Source organism: Globicephala melas, chromosome 19 (genome assembly GCF_963455315.2).
Source record: "Globicephala melas chromosome 19, mGloMel1.2, whole genome shotgun sequence".
Classification (NCBI taxonomy): Eukaryota; Metazoa; Chordata; class Mammalia; order Artiodactyla; family Delphinidae; genus Globicephala; species Globicephala melas.
Genome location: NC_083332.1, coordinates 13,620,648 through 13,639,397, shown reverse-complemented (window position 1 = coordinate 13,639,397; position 18,750 = coordinate 13,620,648). Strand labels below are relative to the sequence as shown.

Genomic DNA, 18,750 nt, shown 5'->3' with positions numbered 1-18,750 from the left:
AGGCGAGCCCGGGGGCGGGTTCTGCCTCCTTCTGCACCAATTGAAATGACGAAGGCCCTTAGCAAGAAGAGGCTGATTGGTCAGTTACGGGGGGTGGGGGCGCACGCCACTCCTGGGGCGGAGCTTCCCACGGACCGGCAGGGGGAGCGCGCGCCGGGCGAAGGCGCTACAGTTCCATGGAGGGGGCGGAGGCGGAGGAGCGGGAGTGGGCCGCGGTGGCCCGGGACCTGCTGACGCTGGGGTAAGGGGAGCGGGCTGTGGCTGGGGGTGCAGGAAGGGGCAGGTTTGCCCTCAGAAATTCCTACTAACCTCCCCCACCCCCTCCCGCTGCCTCGGCCGCGCCGCAGGTATGAGGGTTTTTCGGGGGCGGCGTCGCTGGGAACCTCGTGCCCAGACTTCAGGGCTCTGTGCGCGCGGCTGGCGGCGGAGCTGGCGACTCTGGGTGCCCTGGAGCGGCAGCGAGAGGAGGGCACGGAGGCGCTGAGCGCCGGCGACGGTACGCATGGAGCGGGAGGCTGGGAATGTCGGAGCCATGGGTGGCGCCGCCACGCCCTGACATCTCCCGCCTCCCGCAGGTTCTGTTCCCGAGGAGGAATTCCTGCGACAGTTGGCCGGCCTGTTGCGGGAGTTGCACTGCCCAGACCGCAAGCTCTGCGGCAGGAACTGCGGGGCCTCGCTGCGGGAGCCCGGCGTGCGCCTGCGCCTGCTGCGTGAGCAGGGGGCTGGCCGGGATGCGGAAGTGGGCGAGGCTACAGCCTCGAGGGGGGCGGGCTCTGCGCGTTGAGGGGGAGCCGGGATCCCGAAGGGGCGTGGTCAGAATTTTGAGACCAGCAAGAGGGCCGGACGGAGGTGGGTGGGGTCCGAACCCTGGGCTAGGCTAAGAGCTCTGCGATGGGCGGGGTTAGTATTTTGATGGTGGGTTTTGAAGCTCACGTGGGTTGGGTTAGACGGAGCGGGACAGGAGGTTCCGAAGTGGGCAGGGTTTGAAAATCTGCAGAGGGAGCTGGGTCTCGAAGTGAGTGGGGCTTATTCTGGAGGTAGAAGCAGGATTCTAGGTGGGCGGAACTAGGAGGCGGGAGGTTTTGAAGCCGCTTGAACTTTTTGACCCTGGTAGGTGGGGTGGCAGCCCTCCTTGATTGCACTGCTCCTTTCCCCTACTTTTAGGCTTTCTCTGCTCGGAGGTCCAGGCTGCTCGCCTCCTCCGCCTGCAGTCCCGTCTGGATCCCAGCCCTGAGCAGTCCGGTGTGGAGGGAGCAGAGGAGGGATCTGGCTTGGTCCAGGAAATGGTCCTTACTCTCCAAGCGCTGGGGCTGCCTAGACCCATGCCGGGGACCCCAGCCAGCCAGCTGCTTCGAGACTTGCATGCCAAGGTAGAGGGCTGGAGCCCCCTCCGCACCCGGCTCACCTCACTCTCCTCGTAGGGGGGACAGCCCCCTCTTCAAAAGTGGCTCTGGGAGGAGTGCACAGCCACGGATGTTTCCTAGAACTGTGACTGCCATTCTTGGTTCTGTGGCCGGGGTCCTCAGGGTCGTGGGGAACTGGGGTCCACGGAGGAGTCTATCCGATTTCTGCCCAGTCAACCCCAGCCTCCTTCTTCTCTCATCAGATCGCAGAGCTGCTGCCTTCCCTGCCCGCAGGGTCCCTAAAGCCTCTCCTCAGCTACCCGCTGGATGCACCTAGATGGGTAAGGCCGTGTATGGCTGTATGTATGTGAACAGAGATGGGAGTGAGGGGGGCCCCTGGCATGACTGAGACCTTTTCCCCCAGGAAGCATTGGAGTCTCTGCACCAAAGCCTGCGAGATCAGTACTGCTGCCGCCGCTGCCTCCTCCTCAAGCGCCTGGACCTCACAACATCTGCTTTCCACTGGAGTGATCGGGCAGAGGTGTGGGCAGAAGACCAAGGCAGGAGCAGTTGTGAAGGCTGCAGCTGCAGGGAGGAGACATGAGGGCCAGGGACATTTTAGAATCTTGTGAGGTTTGGGGGTCTTGCTGGTTCTGAGGCCCAGGACATTTTAGAATCTTGTGAGGTTTGGGGGTCTGGAATCTCAGGGAATTCCCTGGTCTGATCTGGGAGTGTATTTAGAGCAATACTCCTTACTAAAAGATGTGGGAAGTGCACAACATTGTAAATCAACTATACTTCGATAAAGCAACCAAACAAGAAACATAATGAAATATTAAAAAAGAAAAAAAGATGTGGGAAGTGAGGCCCCGAGACAGGAAGAGATGCTTTCAAGATTACAGATCCCATCTGGGGAGGTCTCGTGGGCACGTTCTCCATGTCTACCCCTACTCACTAGGCCCAAGGAGAGGCCATGAAGGCAGTGCTGATCCCAATTCGAGAGGCTCTGACCCCAGAATCGAATGTCTCCATTGCACACGTCCTGGCTGCTCGAGCTGACCTGTCACGCCTTGTCCCAGCCACCAGCAAGACTGCCCGCCGAGGGACCTGCTGTGCTATCCACAAGGTGAACACCTGGGGATGGGGAAGGGCCCCAGCATCCTTGGCCTTCAAACTGGCCTTTTAGCCTTTGCTTGTACAAACCTTGTCCTCTTCTGCCTGGGCTCCTGCTCTCGCCTTCTCCTTGGGTTCCTGGCCTCTGGACTCACGACCTCTAATCTGCCCCCTCCACATGGCAGTTAGAAGGATGTTTCTAACTCAAACATCTGACCATGTCCCTCCCTAGCTCAAAACACTTCTATGGCTCCCCAGTGCCTTCAGAACAAAGTCTACCTATTTACTGAGGCCCTGCCCACCTCTCCTGCTTTGGCTTAGAATCCTCTCCCACCACTCACCCTGTCCGCTGCATTGGGTTTTAACCATTTTTAAAGCAAAACTACCCTCTGTTCAAATGATTACGTATTTAGCCTGCATTGGGAGTAAGGAGTGTTAACCACTGGACCACCAAGGAAGTCCCAGCATCTGCCCTTCCTTTTTCAACCTCATGCTGTTCTCTTGGCTCTCTAGCCCCCTTGTCCAAGATATTTTTCTTCTCTGCAACTCAAGTCTAATCACCTCTCAGGTGCTTATGGGCAGCGTTCCAGACCGGGGGGGCCGCCCAAATGAGCTGGAGGCTCCCATGCCCAGCTGGCAGAGCAGAAGAGAGGACAGAGGCGGGCGGAAGGCAGGCCGCCAGTGCTGGGGCCGCAAGAAGAAGAAGTAAAGGGAGACTGGTGGTTGGAGGAGGGGTCCTTCATGAGGTGCTGACATTGATAATCTCTGAGGAGTCACTGTGAGGGTTTCTCTTGGCACCTGGCACCCCAGCCCCATATCCCCTGTTCCTCAGGTCCCAAATGTCCTCCCCACATCTACCATTCAACACCAGGGACCATGTTCTCTGGAAAATAAATTCAATTAATTAATTTTTTAAAATTTATTTATTTATTTTTGTCTGTGTTAGGTCTCCGTTGCTGCACGTGGCCTTCTCACTGCGGTGGCTTCTCTTATTGCAGAGCATGGGCTCTAGGTGCACGGGCTTCAGTAGTTGTGGCACTCGGGCCCAGTAGTTGTGGCTCGTGGGCTCTAGAGTGCAGGCTCAGTAGTTGTGGCACACAGGCTTAGTTGCTCCCGCGGCCTGTGGGATCTTCCCAGACCAGGGATCGAACCTGTGTCCCCTGCATTGGCAGGCGGATTCTTAACCAATGCGCCACCAGGGAAGTCCTAAATTTAATTTATGACAGCCCTAGGACCTATCTCTGTGGGGGCCAGGTCAGGGGTGCTCAGGTTTGAGGAAAGGTAGGGGGTCTCTGTCCCCTGGGTCTGAACAGGCCCCTGCTGCTCTGACCTTTAAAGCCCTTTGCTCTTCAGCAACATCTTTCCCTCCCAGTGGGCATGGGGGAGGAGACATGCAGGCATCGGGCAAACATCTGTCAGGTGCCCACCATGTGCCAGCCATGTGCTAGGCATTGGGGTTACAGATAATAATAACCGCTGGTCTCCCGGAGCTGACCTTTCTGGTGAGGAAGGGCAGACGAGAAAGTTTAGTTTGTCAGATGGGGAAAGGGCTTTGGAGAGAAATAAAGCAAGAAGGCAGGATTGGGACCATGGCGGGATTGCAACTTTATGCCTGATCAGGGGAGGCCTCTCTGAGAAGGTGGGTACTTGAGCTAAGTCCCAAAGAGGGAGCCATGTGGACCTCTGGGGAAGAGCCTTCCCTTCCTGACAGAGGGAGTGTCCAGTGCAAAGGCCCTGAGGTAGGAGTATTTTGGGGCATGATCAGGGACCATCGGAGGCCAGTGTAGCTGAAGCAGGATGAGTGAGGGGGTGAGTGGTGAGAGGGGAGGTGGGAGAGGTGATGGGGGCAGACCATGAGGGGTGGGCCACAGTGAGAACGCTGGCTTTTCCCCTGAGTGAGATGAAGCCATGGGAGGGCTCTGAGCAGAGGAGGGATGTGATTGGACTCAGGTGTTCACAGGCTACCTCCCTGTTCCACCCTTTCTCTGGCCTTCTCTCCCATCTCTGGAACTCCAGAGTTTGGAACTTTACCCACCCTGTACCATCCCCCTCCTGACCCATGCTGACATCAGCGTAGCATATTGGTCAGTAGCTTCCATTTTAGAGGCAGGCAAACCTGGGTGTGAGTCCTGTCTCCAGCACTTAGGAGTTCTGCCACCTTGGGTGAGCAGTTTAACTTCACTGAGCCTGTTTCCTCATCTGTAAAATGGAGATTTAAGGAGGTGGCGAGATGATGCCTAGGTCTAAATGTATCCAACACAGAGCTGCACAGATATTAAATGCAAGAAAAGGGAGTACGATTAATAGCCACTCTGATGCAAAAGAAGAAAGTAACTTTCTTTCGGAGTAAGAGATGACGGATGCTTCAACAAAGGCAGTGTGGATGGGAAGGAGGCGATGCCTTTGGGGGGTTCTGCTGGAGGCCTGGAGGCCGAATAATAGGACTCGAGACTGACTCTGGTGGAGGGAGTGGGGAGAGAGCAGACCAAGGCAACGTCTAGGAACTCAGCTTGGAGGACCGGGTGGGTGATGGGGCCGTCGCTGGCAGAGGGACCTGGAAGGAGGAAGACACTGGGTGATGTGGGAAGTGTACGATGTCCAGGAGACGGTTCACTGCAGGGGGAGAGCCTCACCCAGACTTGTTAAAGTGGATGGATGAATGTCCCCTCTGGATTTTCTTTTAGCTCAGTCTGAGAGTCCCCACTTTTGAATCGTGGTATTTATTCCACCATTAGTGTCTGATATATTTGGCCTTATTCTAGCCATCTTATAGTTGTCTTTCTTTTTTTCTTCCTAAACTCCCTTTTCTTTTCTACTAGTGGCTACCCCTTCCCCTCCCCACACCATACTGTAATTCCTATTTTTCTATCAACATTAAAAATTAACCACTATCTATGCCCTCCTACCCAAGCAATTGAGGACTTTTGCATATTTTAACTTTCCTATGCTTCCCCAAATCTGTCTGGGCTCCCCCAGGCAAATAGGCTGGTCTCCCTGTATCCAGTTGTGGGTAGGGGCAGCTCCTCCTCACCGTCTCTGGTTCCCAGGAGGGATGTGAGGGTTCTGTCTGGGTCCAGGCATGGCAAACGTGCCACCCAGTCTCAGGTTCCAGGGATAGCGTGTAGGAGAGATTGTCCTCGGAGCCTGTTTGTGGGGTTGTGGACGGGAGGGATGTGGGTGCGGTAGGAAAGACCTCAGGACCTTGGAGTTAATCCCCATCCATCCACCAGGCCCCCTTCCCAGGACTGCTACACCCTGGGTCTTACCACAGCCGGCATGGGGAACTGGTGTGGGTGGGACAGGGGCTTCTGGGGGGCTCACGTCGCCCTTGGCCCCTGGCCTCTTCTTACACTCCACCTTCACTTGGTCTCTGCAGTGTTTGTGGCAACACAGCCCACAGTCTGGGGGAAATTCAGAGGTTAGTGCCAGAGGCCCAGTCTGTGTCCTCTATTCTTCCAGCCCGCGGGTCCTGGATTCCCTCCCCCTACCCGTGCCCCGCTCACCCTGACAGCGGTAGCCTTGCTTGGTGACACCCCAAAGCTGGGAAGAGAAAGCAGAATAGGTTACCTAGGCTAGGGGAAGGAGGGCTGTGATTGGGGTGGGGCTGGGGTCTGTCTGGAGGAAACAATTCAGGTTTTGGAAGTTTTCAAGGCTAGAGGCTTATGTGGGATCTGGGAGACTAAAGGAATTAGGAGGTTATCTCAGGTCTGGAAAGTCATCTGTGATATGAGAATTGGACAAAATTTGGAATTAATAAAGCATAAATTCTATGGGCAGGGATTGTGTCTGTTCTGTTTCCTCCTGTGCTCCCACCCACCCAGAGCCTATAACTGTGCCGGGCACACAGCAGATGCCCAGTATATATTTATGAATGAAAAAATGAATGAAAAAGTAAATTCGGAAAGTAATCCAAGGTTTGTGAATTGGTCTTGGTTTGAGATTGAGAGATTTGTCCATTATACAGAGTTTGAGGATACCCTGAATTTGGAAATTATCCAGGGTTTGAATTATCTGGGGTCTAGAGACTTGGAGATTGATTCTGCTTGGAGATAATCTACTCGTGTTTGTAGATTCTCCAGGGTTTGGCAGTTATCCAGGATGGAGATTGTCTGGGAATCGAGCAGTATCTAGACTTCAGAATTATCCAAGATGTAGGGAATATCCATTGTTTAGGGTTGCTGTGAAATATAGGGATTATTTGAGGCTAGAGGCTTTTGTGGAATTTGGGGATTATCCGGGGCTTGGTGACCATGCGCGCTCCAGGGCAGGCCTGGCTTTTCCAGCCCAGGCTGTGAGGAGTTAGGGCGCTCCAGGGGTCCCTCAGGGTGACAGCGGGCGGAGTGCTCACGAAGCCGCTGCAGATGCCACAGAAGGTGGGCTTGCGGAAGGTGACCTCCTGGAAGGTGTGCAGGAAGGTCAGGCCCAGCTTGGAGCAGATGGCGCTGGCCTGGAGCAGGTACCCTGTCAGCTCCTCTCGGCTGAAGGAGCCACTCCTGGGGGAGAGACTGCGCTTCAGCAGGACTGGCCCATTTCTCCCAGACCCAGGAGTCCTGGATACCCCAGGTCCTCGTCTTAAGGGAACCCAGGAGTCGGGAGCACCTACCCCTGGCGGGGGGGTGGGTGAAGCCCGTGGCAGGCGAAGGGGAAGTTGCCTGAGAGTCGCTCAAAGTCCTCCTGAGAGATGGTGCCTCGGCCTTCGGGGTCATAGTTCTTGAACACAGACTTCGGAGGAGGAGCGTGGGAAGGGGAGAGTCAGGCCGAGTCAGAGGCCCCAGGGCCTTAGATCCCTCCTCCCGCCCAGGGCTCCTCCTCACCTCCACCAGCTGCTCCACGTGCCGACCCAGCGTGACCCTGTCGGGCTTGGGCGTCACGCCAGGGGCCCACTGCACCACCAGGGGCACCTGGAAGGGGGAGGGTGGCTGGGGCAGGGACAGAGGGTCACAGTTAGTCATTGCAGAGGCTTGGGCTGGAGGTCAGAGGTCAGGGCTGGGGTCTCACCAGACTCTTGGGACAGCGGGGCTCCCGGGCATAAGAAAGCTCATAGATCTCGTCCTCCGTGTAGAAGAGATCCAGGGAAAGCTGGAGGATGGGCAGGGCGTTACGGACCCTCCTTGTCTCTGTCCTCCTACCTACAGCCCATGCCTGCTTGGACCCCCAATCTCCTCCTCTTTCCAAAGCCCCTCTTCCCTGGGACCCCCATGGTCCTCTCTCCCACTGAGCCCCACTTCGCGCTGCACACCGCTGGTCCCCTAGACCAGAAACACCATCTTGTCACCGAGGCTCTTTTGATCCTATTTAAAATTGCAAACCCCTGTCACTTTCCATGCCTGTTTCTGCTTTAATTTTCTCTATAGCACTTTTTATCTAAAAGACCATATGATTTACTTATTTACTTTTTTCACTGGCTATCTCCCCCACTAGGAAGTCAGCCCCACAAGACAGCAATTTTTCTCTGATGTTGCACACTGCTGTGAGCCTAAGTGCCTAAAGTAGTGCCTGGCTCACAGCAGGTGCTCAATAAATATTTGGGCTGATGGCCTCTTAGGGTCAGCATAGCATAGCAGCTTAGGCACCAATCATTCTGGGGCAGGACCAGCTTCACAGGCAGGCCTCACACTTAGAGGGGCCTCCACTTCATTTAATGCCCTGCTGTCACCATCTTGAAATTCTTAATAATTTCAAACAAGGAGCTCCACATTTTCAATTTGCTGGTGGTCCTGTCTTAGGATCTGAAAGTCAGCTTTTCAGTCTTAGACTACCTGGTCCTCAGAATCCCAGTCTCTCTCAATTTATAGCTCTTTAGAATGAAATATATATATCTCTACCTCTCTATCTCTATTATCTATCTATCATCTATCTACCTATCTATCTGTCTATGTAAAATAAAATATAGCCAGAATCTCACACTTGCAGTCTTAGGACATAGTGTGATAGTTAATACATGTTCTGAAGCTGGCCTGCTGTGGGACAGGGGGCAAGTGACCTCACCTCTGTGGGTCTCAGTTTCTCAGTCTGTAGAATGGACACAATAAGGGTCCCCTCCTCGTAGGGTTGTGAGGATGGAATGAAGTGCTCTCTGGGGACTGTTAAACATGGTGCCTGGCACATAATAAGTGGTCAATAACTGTTATTAGCTTTTTGCTTAGATTCCTGGATATGTTAAAGCTTGGAATTTTGGACTAGTGGCATGAGAAGCTCAGAACCTTGGAGTTCAGGAGCGCAAAAGCCCGAAGCAATTCTGGAGCTCAGATCGATGGATACTTGAGTTGCTGGGGGAACTGGGGGAAAAACGCATCACTTATATAGAGCTCACTGTGTTCCAGATACTATTTTAAGTACTTTATGTGAATTATATGAATGATATTTATATGAATGATATTACTGATTCTTTTCAACCACTCTCTGAAGTAGGTCCTATTTGTATTCCCATTTTGTAGTTAAGGAAACTGAGGCTGAGGGGTTAAGTGACTTGCCCAAGACCACACAGAAAAAAAACAAAAACAAAAAAACCCCTAGAAGCTCTGGCTCCAAAGCCCATGCATTCCAGTGCTATTCTACTATTCTATCCTGACCCTCACCCACCCAGGACCCTAAATCTCAGTACCCCGCAGGTGCAGCCTCTGGGAGCTCAGCCTGGGCAGCTCAGGGCAGCTCACCGTGAGCAGATGCAGTAGGTCCTCCTTGGCACTGCAGGGGGGGTGTTGCCTCTGGAGGGCTGCCAGCTCCTGCAGCCGCAGGTAGAGGCTGTTGAGCTTGGGTAGGTGCAGGCGGCCGTCAGGCAACCTGTCAGGCTGTGCCTCGTGCAGGGACACCAGATCCTTGAGATGCACACCCAGTACAGGCAGCCGGAAGCCGGTGCAGCCAGCCCAGGTGCGGCGGTAACAGGCGTAGTTGTTGTGAGCAGCAAGGAGCTCAGTCAGCTCCAGCAGGGCCTGTGTGGGAGGGGCATGTTTCTTTTGGGGGGGAGCAGCATGTAATCGGGGAGGCCAGTTCTGTTCCCCTAGCTCCTTGAAGGGGAGTATCTAGCAGCGTCCTGTGTGGCTCTGGACCCCCCAGGGGCCCAATGGCATTTTGGACCTCTCCCCAAGCCCCTCCATGTCCCACATTGGCTTCAGCATCTCCCCAGACTGCTCTTCCACTTGGGCCCCCATCTCAGAAAGGCCCCACTGTCTCCCATTCCCCAGGCTAGAGTGGTTTTTCAAAAACCCAAATCTGATCATGGGTGCTCTCAGCATTCCCAGACGCTTCCTAGCTCCCCACTGCCCTCTAGATAAAGCCCAGACACCTTAGCTGAGCTTGCAAAAGGCTCAACAGGATCTCCCCCCGCCCCCTGCCCCGGCATCTCCAGCCCAATATCCTGCCACATCCTGACCTCAGGCACACACCAGACTCATGAATGACTCACTCTCCTTAGACACTTTCAGGACACCCCCAACCCATGCTCCTCCCATGGGTGGCCCAAATGTTGGCATCCCTGGGGGCATCATTTCACTCCCCACCTGGACTGCAAGTTCTCTGCTAGCGTCTCTTATCTGCCTCCCTCCAGTCCTGCTCAGGACCAGACACACAGTAGAGAGAGGTCAGCACCACGGATGAGGAGGGAGGAATGACAGAGGAGGACAAAGCCTGGGGGTCTGTCGGATTTGGAGGAGCAAAAGGTCTCTGGGTGGCTCCAGGGCCCCTGGGAAGGGACGGAGGGGGCTGGGGAAAAGTGTGTGGGTTCAGGATAATTGACCACTGGAACTTTGGGGAGGGCAGTGGGACTTCACCTTGGTGCTGTCAGGGCTCAGGTGGGTGTGGGAGTCCTTGAGTCTGGAGATGGCGCTATGACACAGGCCCCCAGTGACTGCCATCAGCGTGTTGAAATTCTGCAGCTGGAGGAGCCTCTAGGAAGGGAGGGTGATGCAGAAGTGGTGGGCACCACATGGAGGACAGGCAAATTGGGGGTTCAAATGACAGCATCCCCATTGAGTTGGGGTCTCAGGCATGTGTGGGGATGGGCCAGTGCAGGCATCAGACAGGTGAGATGTGTCAGGCAGGAGTGGGCCACAAGCAGGTATGTGGGCATCACACGGAGGTCAGGCAGATGATAGACTAATGTTAGGTCAGAGAGAAGTGGGGGGAGTCAGGAACTTCCCTGGCGGTCCAGTGGTTAGGACTCAGCGTGTACTTCCACTGCCGGGGCATGAGCTGGAGCTCTGGTGGGAGAACTATTATCCCGCATGCCACGTGGTATGGCCAAAAAAAAAAGTGGGGGGAGTCAGGCAAGTATGGGGTGTTGGACGGGTTTGGGGACTCAACAGGTCTGTGTCAGGCAGGTGTGGAGGATGCAGACAGACGTTAGGGTGTCAGACAACTAGGCGGCCTCTGCACTGGGAGCCAGCCAGGTGAGGGGAGACCAGAAGGCCTGGGTTCTGGGCAGGAGTTGGGAGCTAGGCAGAGGTGAAATCGTCCAGAGTGATACGGAGGGGTCAGGTAGATATAAGAGACAGGTGTGGGGTCAGCCCTCCCCTTTCTCAGGTTTGAAGAGCGGAGGTTGCTGGGGGAGAAGGTTGTTGGGTGCCAGGGAGGAATGGAAGACGCTCAGACCGGGGAGACCCCATGTAGATGCCAGAACACCCTGGTCTGTCGTGCGGGACAGGGGAAGCAAGGAGATGGAAGACGCCAGAGGCAGGGCGTGGTCTGCGAGGAAGTACGCAAAGGGGCGTGGCCACGCTGGGGGAAAGCGGGCTTCCCTTTTCTCCAGAAGGGAGGGAACATAGCTGGAAAGGAGGGGGAAGGGGAGGGGGGAAGGGAAAGGGGGGAAGGTGAAGAGAAAGGGCGGGCCAAGGGAGACCTGAAGTGATGGGGTCGGATGCTGTCACTGTCCTAAAGGGACAGCTGGGGCCTAGGGACGGGGTAGAGTTTGACGCAAAGGTGCGGGCAAGAAAGAGTCTCCTCTTTCATTGCCCTGCGGATAGAATATTCGGGCACTGGGCTTGTGAGACGGGGTCAGGAGGAACGTCGTCAACTGCCACGTCTGGGACCAAGGAGTGGGGCCAGGGCGGGTTGGACGTGGTGAAATCAAGGCCAGGGAAGAAGTGCCGTTACAGTCCCGGGTTAAAACGACAGGACGGGGGCCGCGGGGCCGCGGGCAGGGTGGGGCGTGATGCGTTCGGGAGGGGCCACGATATGGTGACGTCACCACCCGGGAGCCCCGCGGGGCAGGTGCTCAGAAAGTGGGCAGAGCGGCGGGGCGGACCTCACCTGTGCCACGTGGATGAACTTGTCCAGCACCTGCCCGCGCTGTGCAGGCCCGGGGCGGCTCAGCACCATGACCTGCACCCAGCGGGACACGCTGTTGCTGAGACCTACGGATCCCTCCAGGGCCGGGCAGCCCCGCACGGAGCCCTGCAAAACGTAGCCCCGCAGGTCCTGGGGCTGGGGGTGAGGTAGGTGTCAGGGTGGGCCCTCGCTCTCAGGCTCTGCCCCTCACACGCCATCCCCCAAGCAGTCACGACCTCTGACGTCCTAGCCCGGCCATCACATGTCCCTGAGGTCACCATGGCCCTCTCCCATCTGAGGAGAAGTGTTTAAAGAAAGTTGGGTACTATTCTGAGCCCTTCCTCATAGCCTCACAAGTCTATGAAGTGAATACTATATTATTCCCATTTTAGAGATGAGGTCATTGAGGCACAGAGAGGCTAAGTAATTTGCCCAGGGTCACACAGGCCCGAGTCAGGGAGGGAACCCAGTCTATTGCTCTTAACTGTATACCTGACTGGTATATAGTCAGCAAAGGGAAGGGTGGTGAAGAGGACACGAAACTAACTTCCATTTATTCTGCTCAAGGAGTCAACATTACATACCCACATCCACTGCACTGTGTGTGTGTGTGTGTGTGTGTGTGTGTGTACAATCAGGAAATTTTCCCATTAAGGAACCAGATCCCCAACTACCCTCAAAACGATGATGGCAAGATGGCAATAGCTAAACGCTTATATATAGGTTGAAGCATTTGAAATTACAATTTGGGTAGGTTAAATATGTCAAAACATGGCAATTTCAAATGGTTCAACTGTAGAGCATTCACTCTGGACCAGGCGCTGATCCTATGAGGCAGGAGCTAAGTCCCCCTTTTACAGATAACGGGCTGAGGCACAGTGAATTTAAATGCTTCTCAAATAAATGAACAATTAATAAAATATTTTGAGCACTTACTATGTGCCAGGCACTGTGACGAGCATTTTTAAATGGACATATTAATTTCCCCCACCAGCCAATGAATTAGTATGACCTCCTTTTTACACATGAGAAAACTGAGTCCCAGAGAGGTTGAGAAACTAGTTCAAAATTACACAGGTAGGAAGGGGCTGATGGGATTTGAACCCGGAGCTCTGTGCTCAGCCAGCTTAATTCCTTTTCCTGGACCCTCTAGCACCCAAGTTTGACAGTTTGGGTCCTCTCAGTCCTGCCTGGTCCCAGCCAGGCCTCAGCCCACCCCAAGCCCTCCCCAGCTGGGAGGAGGGGCGTCCTTACCGTGATAGCCTGGAAGGACCGGAACTCCAGGTAAGTGAGGTGCTCTGCCAGCTCCTCGGTCTCCAGGTGGTCGAAAAGCAAGGACACTTTGCGCTTTTTGCCCAGGCCTGGGCTGCTTAGGGGGGGAGGGGGGCCAGGGCCACCAGGGCTCAGCCTGGGGGCAAAGAGAGGCAGGGGGAGGAGCTGGGGTGGACGGTGTGGGAGTGTGGAGGCAGAAGGCAGAGTGGGGGTGGGAGGGAAGGGGAAGGGACTGACTCACAGGTTCGCGGAGTCTCCCAGGCTCCGCTGGGTTGCGTTACCCTCCTGTTCCACAGTGGCCCAGAAGCGACCTATAACCTCTTCTAACTGGGGCTCCTGATGCACTGTCTCAGGGTGTTGGGTGAGCCAGTACCTGAGGGTGGTTTAGAGATGGTGGAATGAGGCTGGGGGTGAGGCAGGTCTCTGAAAGGGGTCTCTTGGGCTGGGGGATCTCTAGGTGCTGGGCTTGGGGGCGTCTCTAAATGTGTGAAGGGGGTCTCTGGAAGGCCAGGGCTCAGAGAGGCACCAGGCTGGGAGGGTCTCTGGGAGTAGGACTGGGGGCCTCTTAACACAGGCTGAGGGATCTATGGCAGATGGACTGGGCAATCTCTTGGAAGTGGGATGGCTAGGAAGCAGGGTAGTGGGCATGGGTCTCAGGAACTAGGTTGGGGGCCTCTAGGGGTGAGATTTTGGGGGAACAGGGTGAGGGGGGTCTTAGAAACTAGGCTGGGGTATATGGGAGGTCGGGGTTTTAGGAATCTGAGCTGGACGTCTTGGGGGACCAGCTGGGAGAGGGTCCATAGGATCTGGTCAGGGGTCTCTAAGAGGTGAGGGTTCTAAGGAAGAGAACTGGGAGGTTTTAGGGACCAAGCCAGGGGATTCTCAGAGTGGGATTTGCAGGAGCAGGACTGGGTAGTCTCTGGGAAATGGTTTATTTTTGGGGGGGGGCAGTAGGGTGAGGATCTTGGGTCACGGGAGTGTAGGTCTTGGCCCAGGCCTACCTGACCAGGTGACAGATCTGCAGCCTCCTCAGCTCCTGTGTGCTCCCTGTGGCCTCCTGGTACTTAAGTTCCAGTCAAGGTTCTGTTATCCAGCATCTCAGACCTGCCTGCTCACCCCGTCCCCACCAGGCTCTCTCATCTCCGCCCTCCGTCCTCCACCCACTGCTCATGGCCCCCGGAGGATATAAGGTCAGCAGACGGGCAGCAAGGTGGGCAGAAGGCAGCACCCAGTTGTGCATGGCAAGTACCATGTTGAGAATGTGGTCTCCACGGCGCAGGCTGCCAGCCGAGTCTGAAGGCAGGAGAAGGGGACACTGTGTCAGAATGGCCCCTGGGCAATGGACTGCACAGCTTCCAGAGCCGGTTGGACAGCCTGGTTCAAACCCCAGCTCTACCAGCGACTCCACGTATGAACTTGGGCAAACAACCTGGCCTCCTTGTGCTCCAGTTTCCTTGTCTGTACCGTGCATGGAGGAGCACCGTCCCTGGCAAGTCATACTGAAGATGGAAATAGTATCAGACTCCTCCCCCTGCGGCTCAGGAAAAAGAAGCGCAGGTAGGTGTCTGTCTTACTCCTGCTGTAGTGATTGAGAGTCATTCCACATATGCCTGCCTCTATTTTATACCCCTCAAGTTGAGCCCAGAGAGAGGTGGGTGCTTGGCCCAGCCTCAGGACTGGGGAGGCTGGCCAGGGAGGGGACACTCACCAAAAGACTGAATGCATTTCTCCAGCAGGTCATCTTCGCTGCAGCCGCCCTCATTCAGCATACCCAGAGCCATGGAAGCCATGACCTTGCTGATTTCCCGGGGGCTGGGGCACGTCTTGCGGCGGCGGGCCTGTCGGGGCCGGCCCCGGCCCCCTGTCTTCCCCGGGCATTCCTGGTAGGACTTCCTGTGGACACATTCCCTGGGGAATCATGGGAGCCCCTTCCTTGAGGCAGACCCCCAGAATTCTTCTTGACCCCAAAGCCCCAAGGCATCCTAAAGGCAAGGTCCTAGCATTAGTCCTGACCTACCGTGGTTCCATAGGAGAAAACCCCAGGAGTAGTCCAGATCATGGGAGGCTTCTCCTACAAGAAAACCCCAAGGGTCACGCCTGTCCTCTTCAGGGAATCAGGGGGGAAAACCCTAGGACTACCCTGAACCACCGCCCCCAGCGAATCATGGGAGAAGAGCCCCAGGACTACTAAAGACCCTCCAGGAATCATAAGAACTCCTCCAGGCATTGTCCCCCAATTCCCCTTGACTGTATGGCCCCAAGACATCATGGGAGAGACTTCCTGTTGGCAGATGGGTTACTCCTGACCTCCCAGGGAATCATAGGAGAAGACCCCCAGAATTATTCTTATCCTCCCCAGGAGGAATCATGGGAGGTTCTGCCTTCAGGGATACTCCGCAGAATTCCCCTTTGCTTTCCAACACCTCCCCCTCCTCCCCCCAGCCCTCATGAGAGAAGCAGACCCCTGAGATTCCATCTCTCCCTCCTCCCCCACCTTGACCGCCACTAAGGTGACAGACCCCTCCCCCAAGCCAGCCTTTCGGTGGGACTGGAGTCTTAGCTGCAAGCCTGGGTCCCTAGATTTGGAGCCTGGAGAGAAGATACAGGTGCAAAGTAGCCTCACCAGAGCCCTTCAGAGCTGGGTGCGGTCCCTGGGGCTGAGGCAGCTTCAAGGAAAGTTTAAAAATAACCCTCACTCTGCCCTGTGCCTCCCCAAGGCTCCTGTTCCAGTTGGGGAAAGAGGGTAATGGAGAGACAGGGATGGTGGAGGAAGGAGGGAGCAGAATCCAGGCAGAAGGCCTTGGCTTCCACAAGAGTCAGACAGAACTGGGCTGGAGAAATTTATGCTGGCTGGTGAGACTTTGTGTTAATCACATAATTTCTTTGGACCTCAGTTTCCTCATGTGAAAAATGAGGGTCGTCTTCAGACCTTCCCCAAGAATTTATTATGAACATTCAATGCCTTGCTCTTCAAAAGTGCTAACTAAGGGACTTAGTTTGCTTAGGCCCTTAAGTGGCCAGAGGTGAGAAAGTTAAATTTGAGATGCAGAGAAAGAATGTGATGGAGCAAACTAGAAGCAAGGCCTGGGGAATGGGGTTGGAACCAGAAATCGGGAGACCCCCCCATAACAAGGGCACGGCCACGTCCCTGGTGCATCCTAAAAGCTCGGTAATCATTTTGAATGTTGTTGAGTAACAGCTGGCATTACTGAGCACTGGATGTGTACCGGGCAGAGGGTTGAGCATCTATCTAGTTTAGGGGTTCCCAAAACATGGTCCCCAACCAATCCCAACAGCATCACCTGGGAACTTGAGAGAAATACAAATTCTTAGGCCCCGCCCCAGACCTACAGAATCAGACACCTTGAAGTTGGGCCAGCAGCCTGTGTTTTAGAAGCCCTCCAGGTGGTCCTGATGTGTGCCCAAGCTTGAGAACCACAGGTCTAGACTGTACCATCGAGGACTCATGCATCCCTCTGAGAAGGGACTATGATTATTCTATTGACAGAAGAAGAAACTGAGGCACAGAGCGGGTAAGTGACTTACCTAAGGTCACACAGCCAGAAAATGAGGCAGCCAGGTCTCCACCAGTAAACTCCTGGAGATTATAGGGAGGGGACACTTTGCCTATCAAAGACATGCTGGGGGAGGCAGAAGGAGCTGCCTAGGCTATGGACCCAGCCACCATGGCCCCTGTGAGGACAGGAAGGCAGAACCTGCTGGTATAGCCAGCTGCTAAGCCCTTACCTTCGGACTCTCTGCCCCCTGCAGCGTCTGGAGCAGCCAGGAGTTGCTTAAGACGCCGCCGGGGAGCCGCCTTGCCCTGCGTCACACTCCCCTCCCCTGGGGCAGGGCCCTGCAGGAGTCTGGAGTTTCCAGTTCTGGGGGCAGCCAAGAAGACCCCAGGGAGGACAGAGACACCCAGCCTACAGAATTAGGATGGGGGCGTGAAGGGCGCGGGGAGAATGGGATCAGAGCAGCTCAAATTCCAGAAGAGCAAGGATAAGACACAGACACCCAAGCAAACAGCCCCAGCCTGAGCTGGCTCTGGACTCCCTGAAGCATCTTTCCACCTGGCGCCCCCTGCTCCTGCTGCTGCCCCGAGAGTAGCCCGATACCCTATGCCCCTGGTTAGAACCTCCCCAAACTTCCCATGCAGCCCAAGCGAGACCCAGGGGCGTAGGGCGCTCCTGGTCTCTTGGAGAAGGGTCCCCTCACCTCTTGCTGTCTTTCCTGTTCATGCTTCCTTGAGGGGAAGGGGTCTTTTAAGAGTGTGGCTCAGCTCCTCCCCCGCTCACCAATGCTCCAGCTTCTTAGCCCCTTGGGAGCTGGGGCCTCCTCGGTGCTTGGGAAGGAAAGAGGAACTGCCCCTCCCCACCCAGCCCCAGGCCAGGGGGAAGGAAGAGGCTGGGGAGAGACCAAAGGTCCCTCCTCCCCCCACACGGGGATCCCTTCAGGCTGAGGTTTCCGGTGCTGCGGGCCCCCACCCCCAATCACCCAGCGGACTCTCTATCTCCCCCATCTTTCGGTCTCCAGACCCGTGATTCTCTGTTCTGTCACTGTCAAGCTTCAATAAGAGCAGTTTTTTAAAAAAAGTATGCCTAATATGACACATTTTTGTAAACACACTCAAAAGAAAAGTCTATATTTCTATGAGGACATATTCATGTATAATAATGCACAGCAGTTTGATTGGAAAGTCACAAGACATAATATTTTGTATATTTCTTATGTTTCTTTTATTTCTAGCTTAGTTTTAATAATACCATTTATACCCCAGAAAACATTTTCACTTTATTCCTTTTATTGTAAGAAAACCTTATGTAGCACCTACTGTATACTACACACTGTTCTAAGGGCTCTTAACATATTAACTCATTCAATTCTCACACAAACTTTTTTTTTTTTGGCTGTGTTGGGGTCTTCATTGCTGCGCATGGGCTGTCTCTAGCTGGCGGCAAGAGGGGGCTACTCTTCGTTGCGGGGCTCTAGAGTGCAGGCTCAGTAGTTGTGGCGCACGGGCTTATTTGCTCCGTGGCATGTGGGATCTTCCTGGACCAGGGATCGAACCTGTGTTCCCTGCATTGGCAGGCGGATTCTTAACCACTGTGCCACCAGGGAAGTCCTCACATAATCTTAAAGACTGTTATCTTAGTATAAAAACATTGCAGGTGGAAGTTAACCCTTGGGGAGTCCCCTCCCCATCCCACTGTCCCTGTTAGGCAGGGGTGACCAATATCATACATGGTTGGGTTTCATCTGATCTGTTGGCTCTGCTTTTAAGTACATGGACACATGCTCATAGAAACACAGACTTTTCTTTTGAGTGTACATGCTTGTTTTCGCTTACCTAAATGTGTCATGCTTGACATATTTTTTTTGACACATTTTTAAATTGAAGTACAAAAAAGAGTCAAATCGGAAGTGTTTAGGTTGTTGAATGGTGACAAACAGAATATGCCCCTGTGACATTCACAGAAATCAAGAAATAGAACATTTCCATTCCCCATAAGCCCCCTTGTGTTCCTTCCCAGTGCTATCTCCCAAAAGTTACCAGTAACCTGATTTCTAACAGAGTAGTTTTGCCTGGTTTTGAGCTGTATATAAATGGAAACAACTATCTGGCTTCATTTTTTTTTAAAATTATTTATTTATTTAGGCTGCTCCAGGTCTCAGTTGCGGTGTGCGGGATCTTTAGCGGTGGCATGCAGGATCGTTTATTGCAGTATGCGAACTCTTAGTTTGTGACATGCATGTG

General features: G+C 54.5%; 2 protein-coding genes across 3 annotated transcripts; one reads left to right on the top strand and one right to left on the bottom strand.

Moving 5' to 3' along the window:
* Nucleotides 1-123: 123 nt before the first annotated feature.
* FAM98C (family with sequence similarity 98 member C) lies at nucleotides 124-6,220 on the top strand. 2 transcript variants are annotated; one of them, XM_060289274.1, is made up of 8 exons: nucleotides 124-241; nucleotides 348-496; nucleotides 576-710; nucleotides 1,165-1,370; nucleotides 1,607-1,684; nucleotides 1,768-1,884; nucleotides 2,302-2,469; nucleotides 3,403-6,220. In XM_060289274.1, the coding sequence occupies exons 1-8, from the start codon at nucleotides 177-179 to the stop codon at nucleotides 3,466-3,468; spliced, it is 984 nt and encodes a 327-aa protein (XP_060145257.1). In that variant the 5' UTR covers nucleotides 124-176; the 3' UTR covers nucleotides 3,469-6,220. The 2 variants fall into 2 exon arrangements, with proteins under 2 accessions (XP_060145257.1, XP_030730215.1); XM_030874355.2 differs by lacking the exon at nucleotides 3,403-6,220 and adding an exon at nucleotides 3,025-3,378.
* On the bottom strand, nucleotides 3,400-17,340 carry RASGRP4 (RAS guanyl releasing protein 4). The gene is made up of 19 exons (XM_070044242.1): nucleotides 17,211-17,340; nucleotides 16,539-16,590; nucleotides 15,010-15,063; nucleotides 14,701-14,885; nucleotides 14,180-14,285; nucleotides 13,994-14,056; nucleotides 13,234-13,365; nucleotides 12,975-13,128; nucleotides 11,703-11,876; nucleotides 10,226-10,342; nucleotides 9,113-9,388; nucleotides 7,455-7,535; nucleotides 7,271-7,375; nucleotides 7,060-7,178; nucleotides 6,805-6,949; nucleotides 5,960-5,996; nucleotides 5,723-5,857; nucleotides 5,488-5,600; nucleotides 3,400-5,010 (listed from the first exon to the last, which is right to left on the bottom strand). Exons 3-19 carry the CDS (start codon nucleotides 15,018-15,020, stop codon nucleotides 4,954-4,956), a joined length of 2,010 nt encoding a protein of 669 aa, XP_069900343.1. The 5' UTR covers nucleotides 15,021-15,063; nucleotides 16,539-16,590; nucleotides 17,211-17,340; the 3' UTR covers nucleotides 3,400-4,953.
* Nucleotides 17,341-18,750: the final 1,410 nt, after the last annotated feature.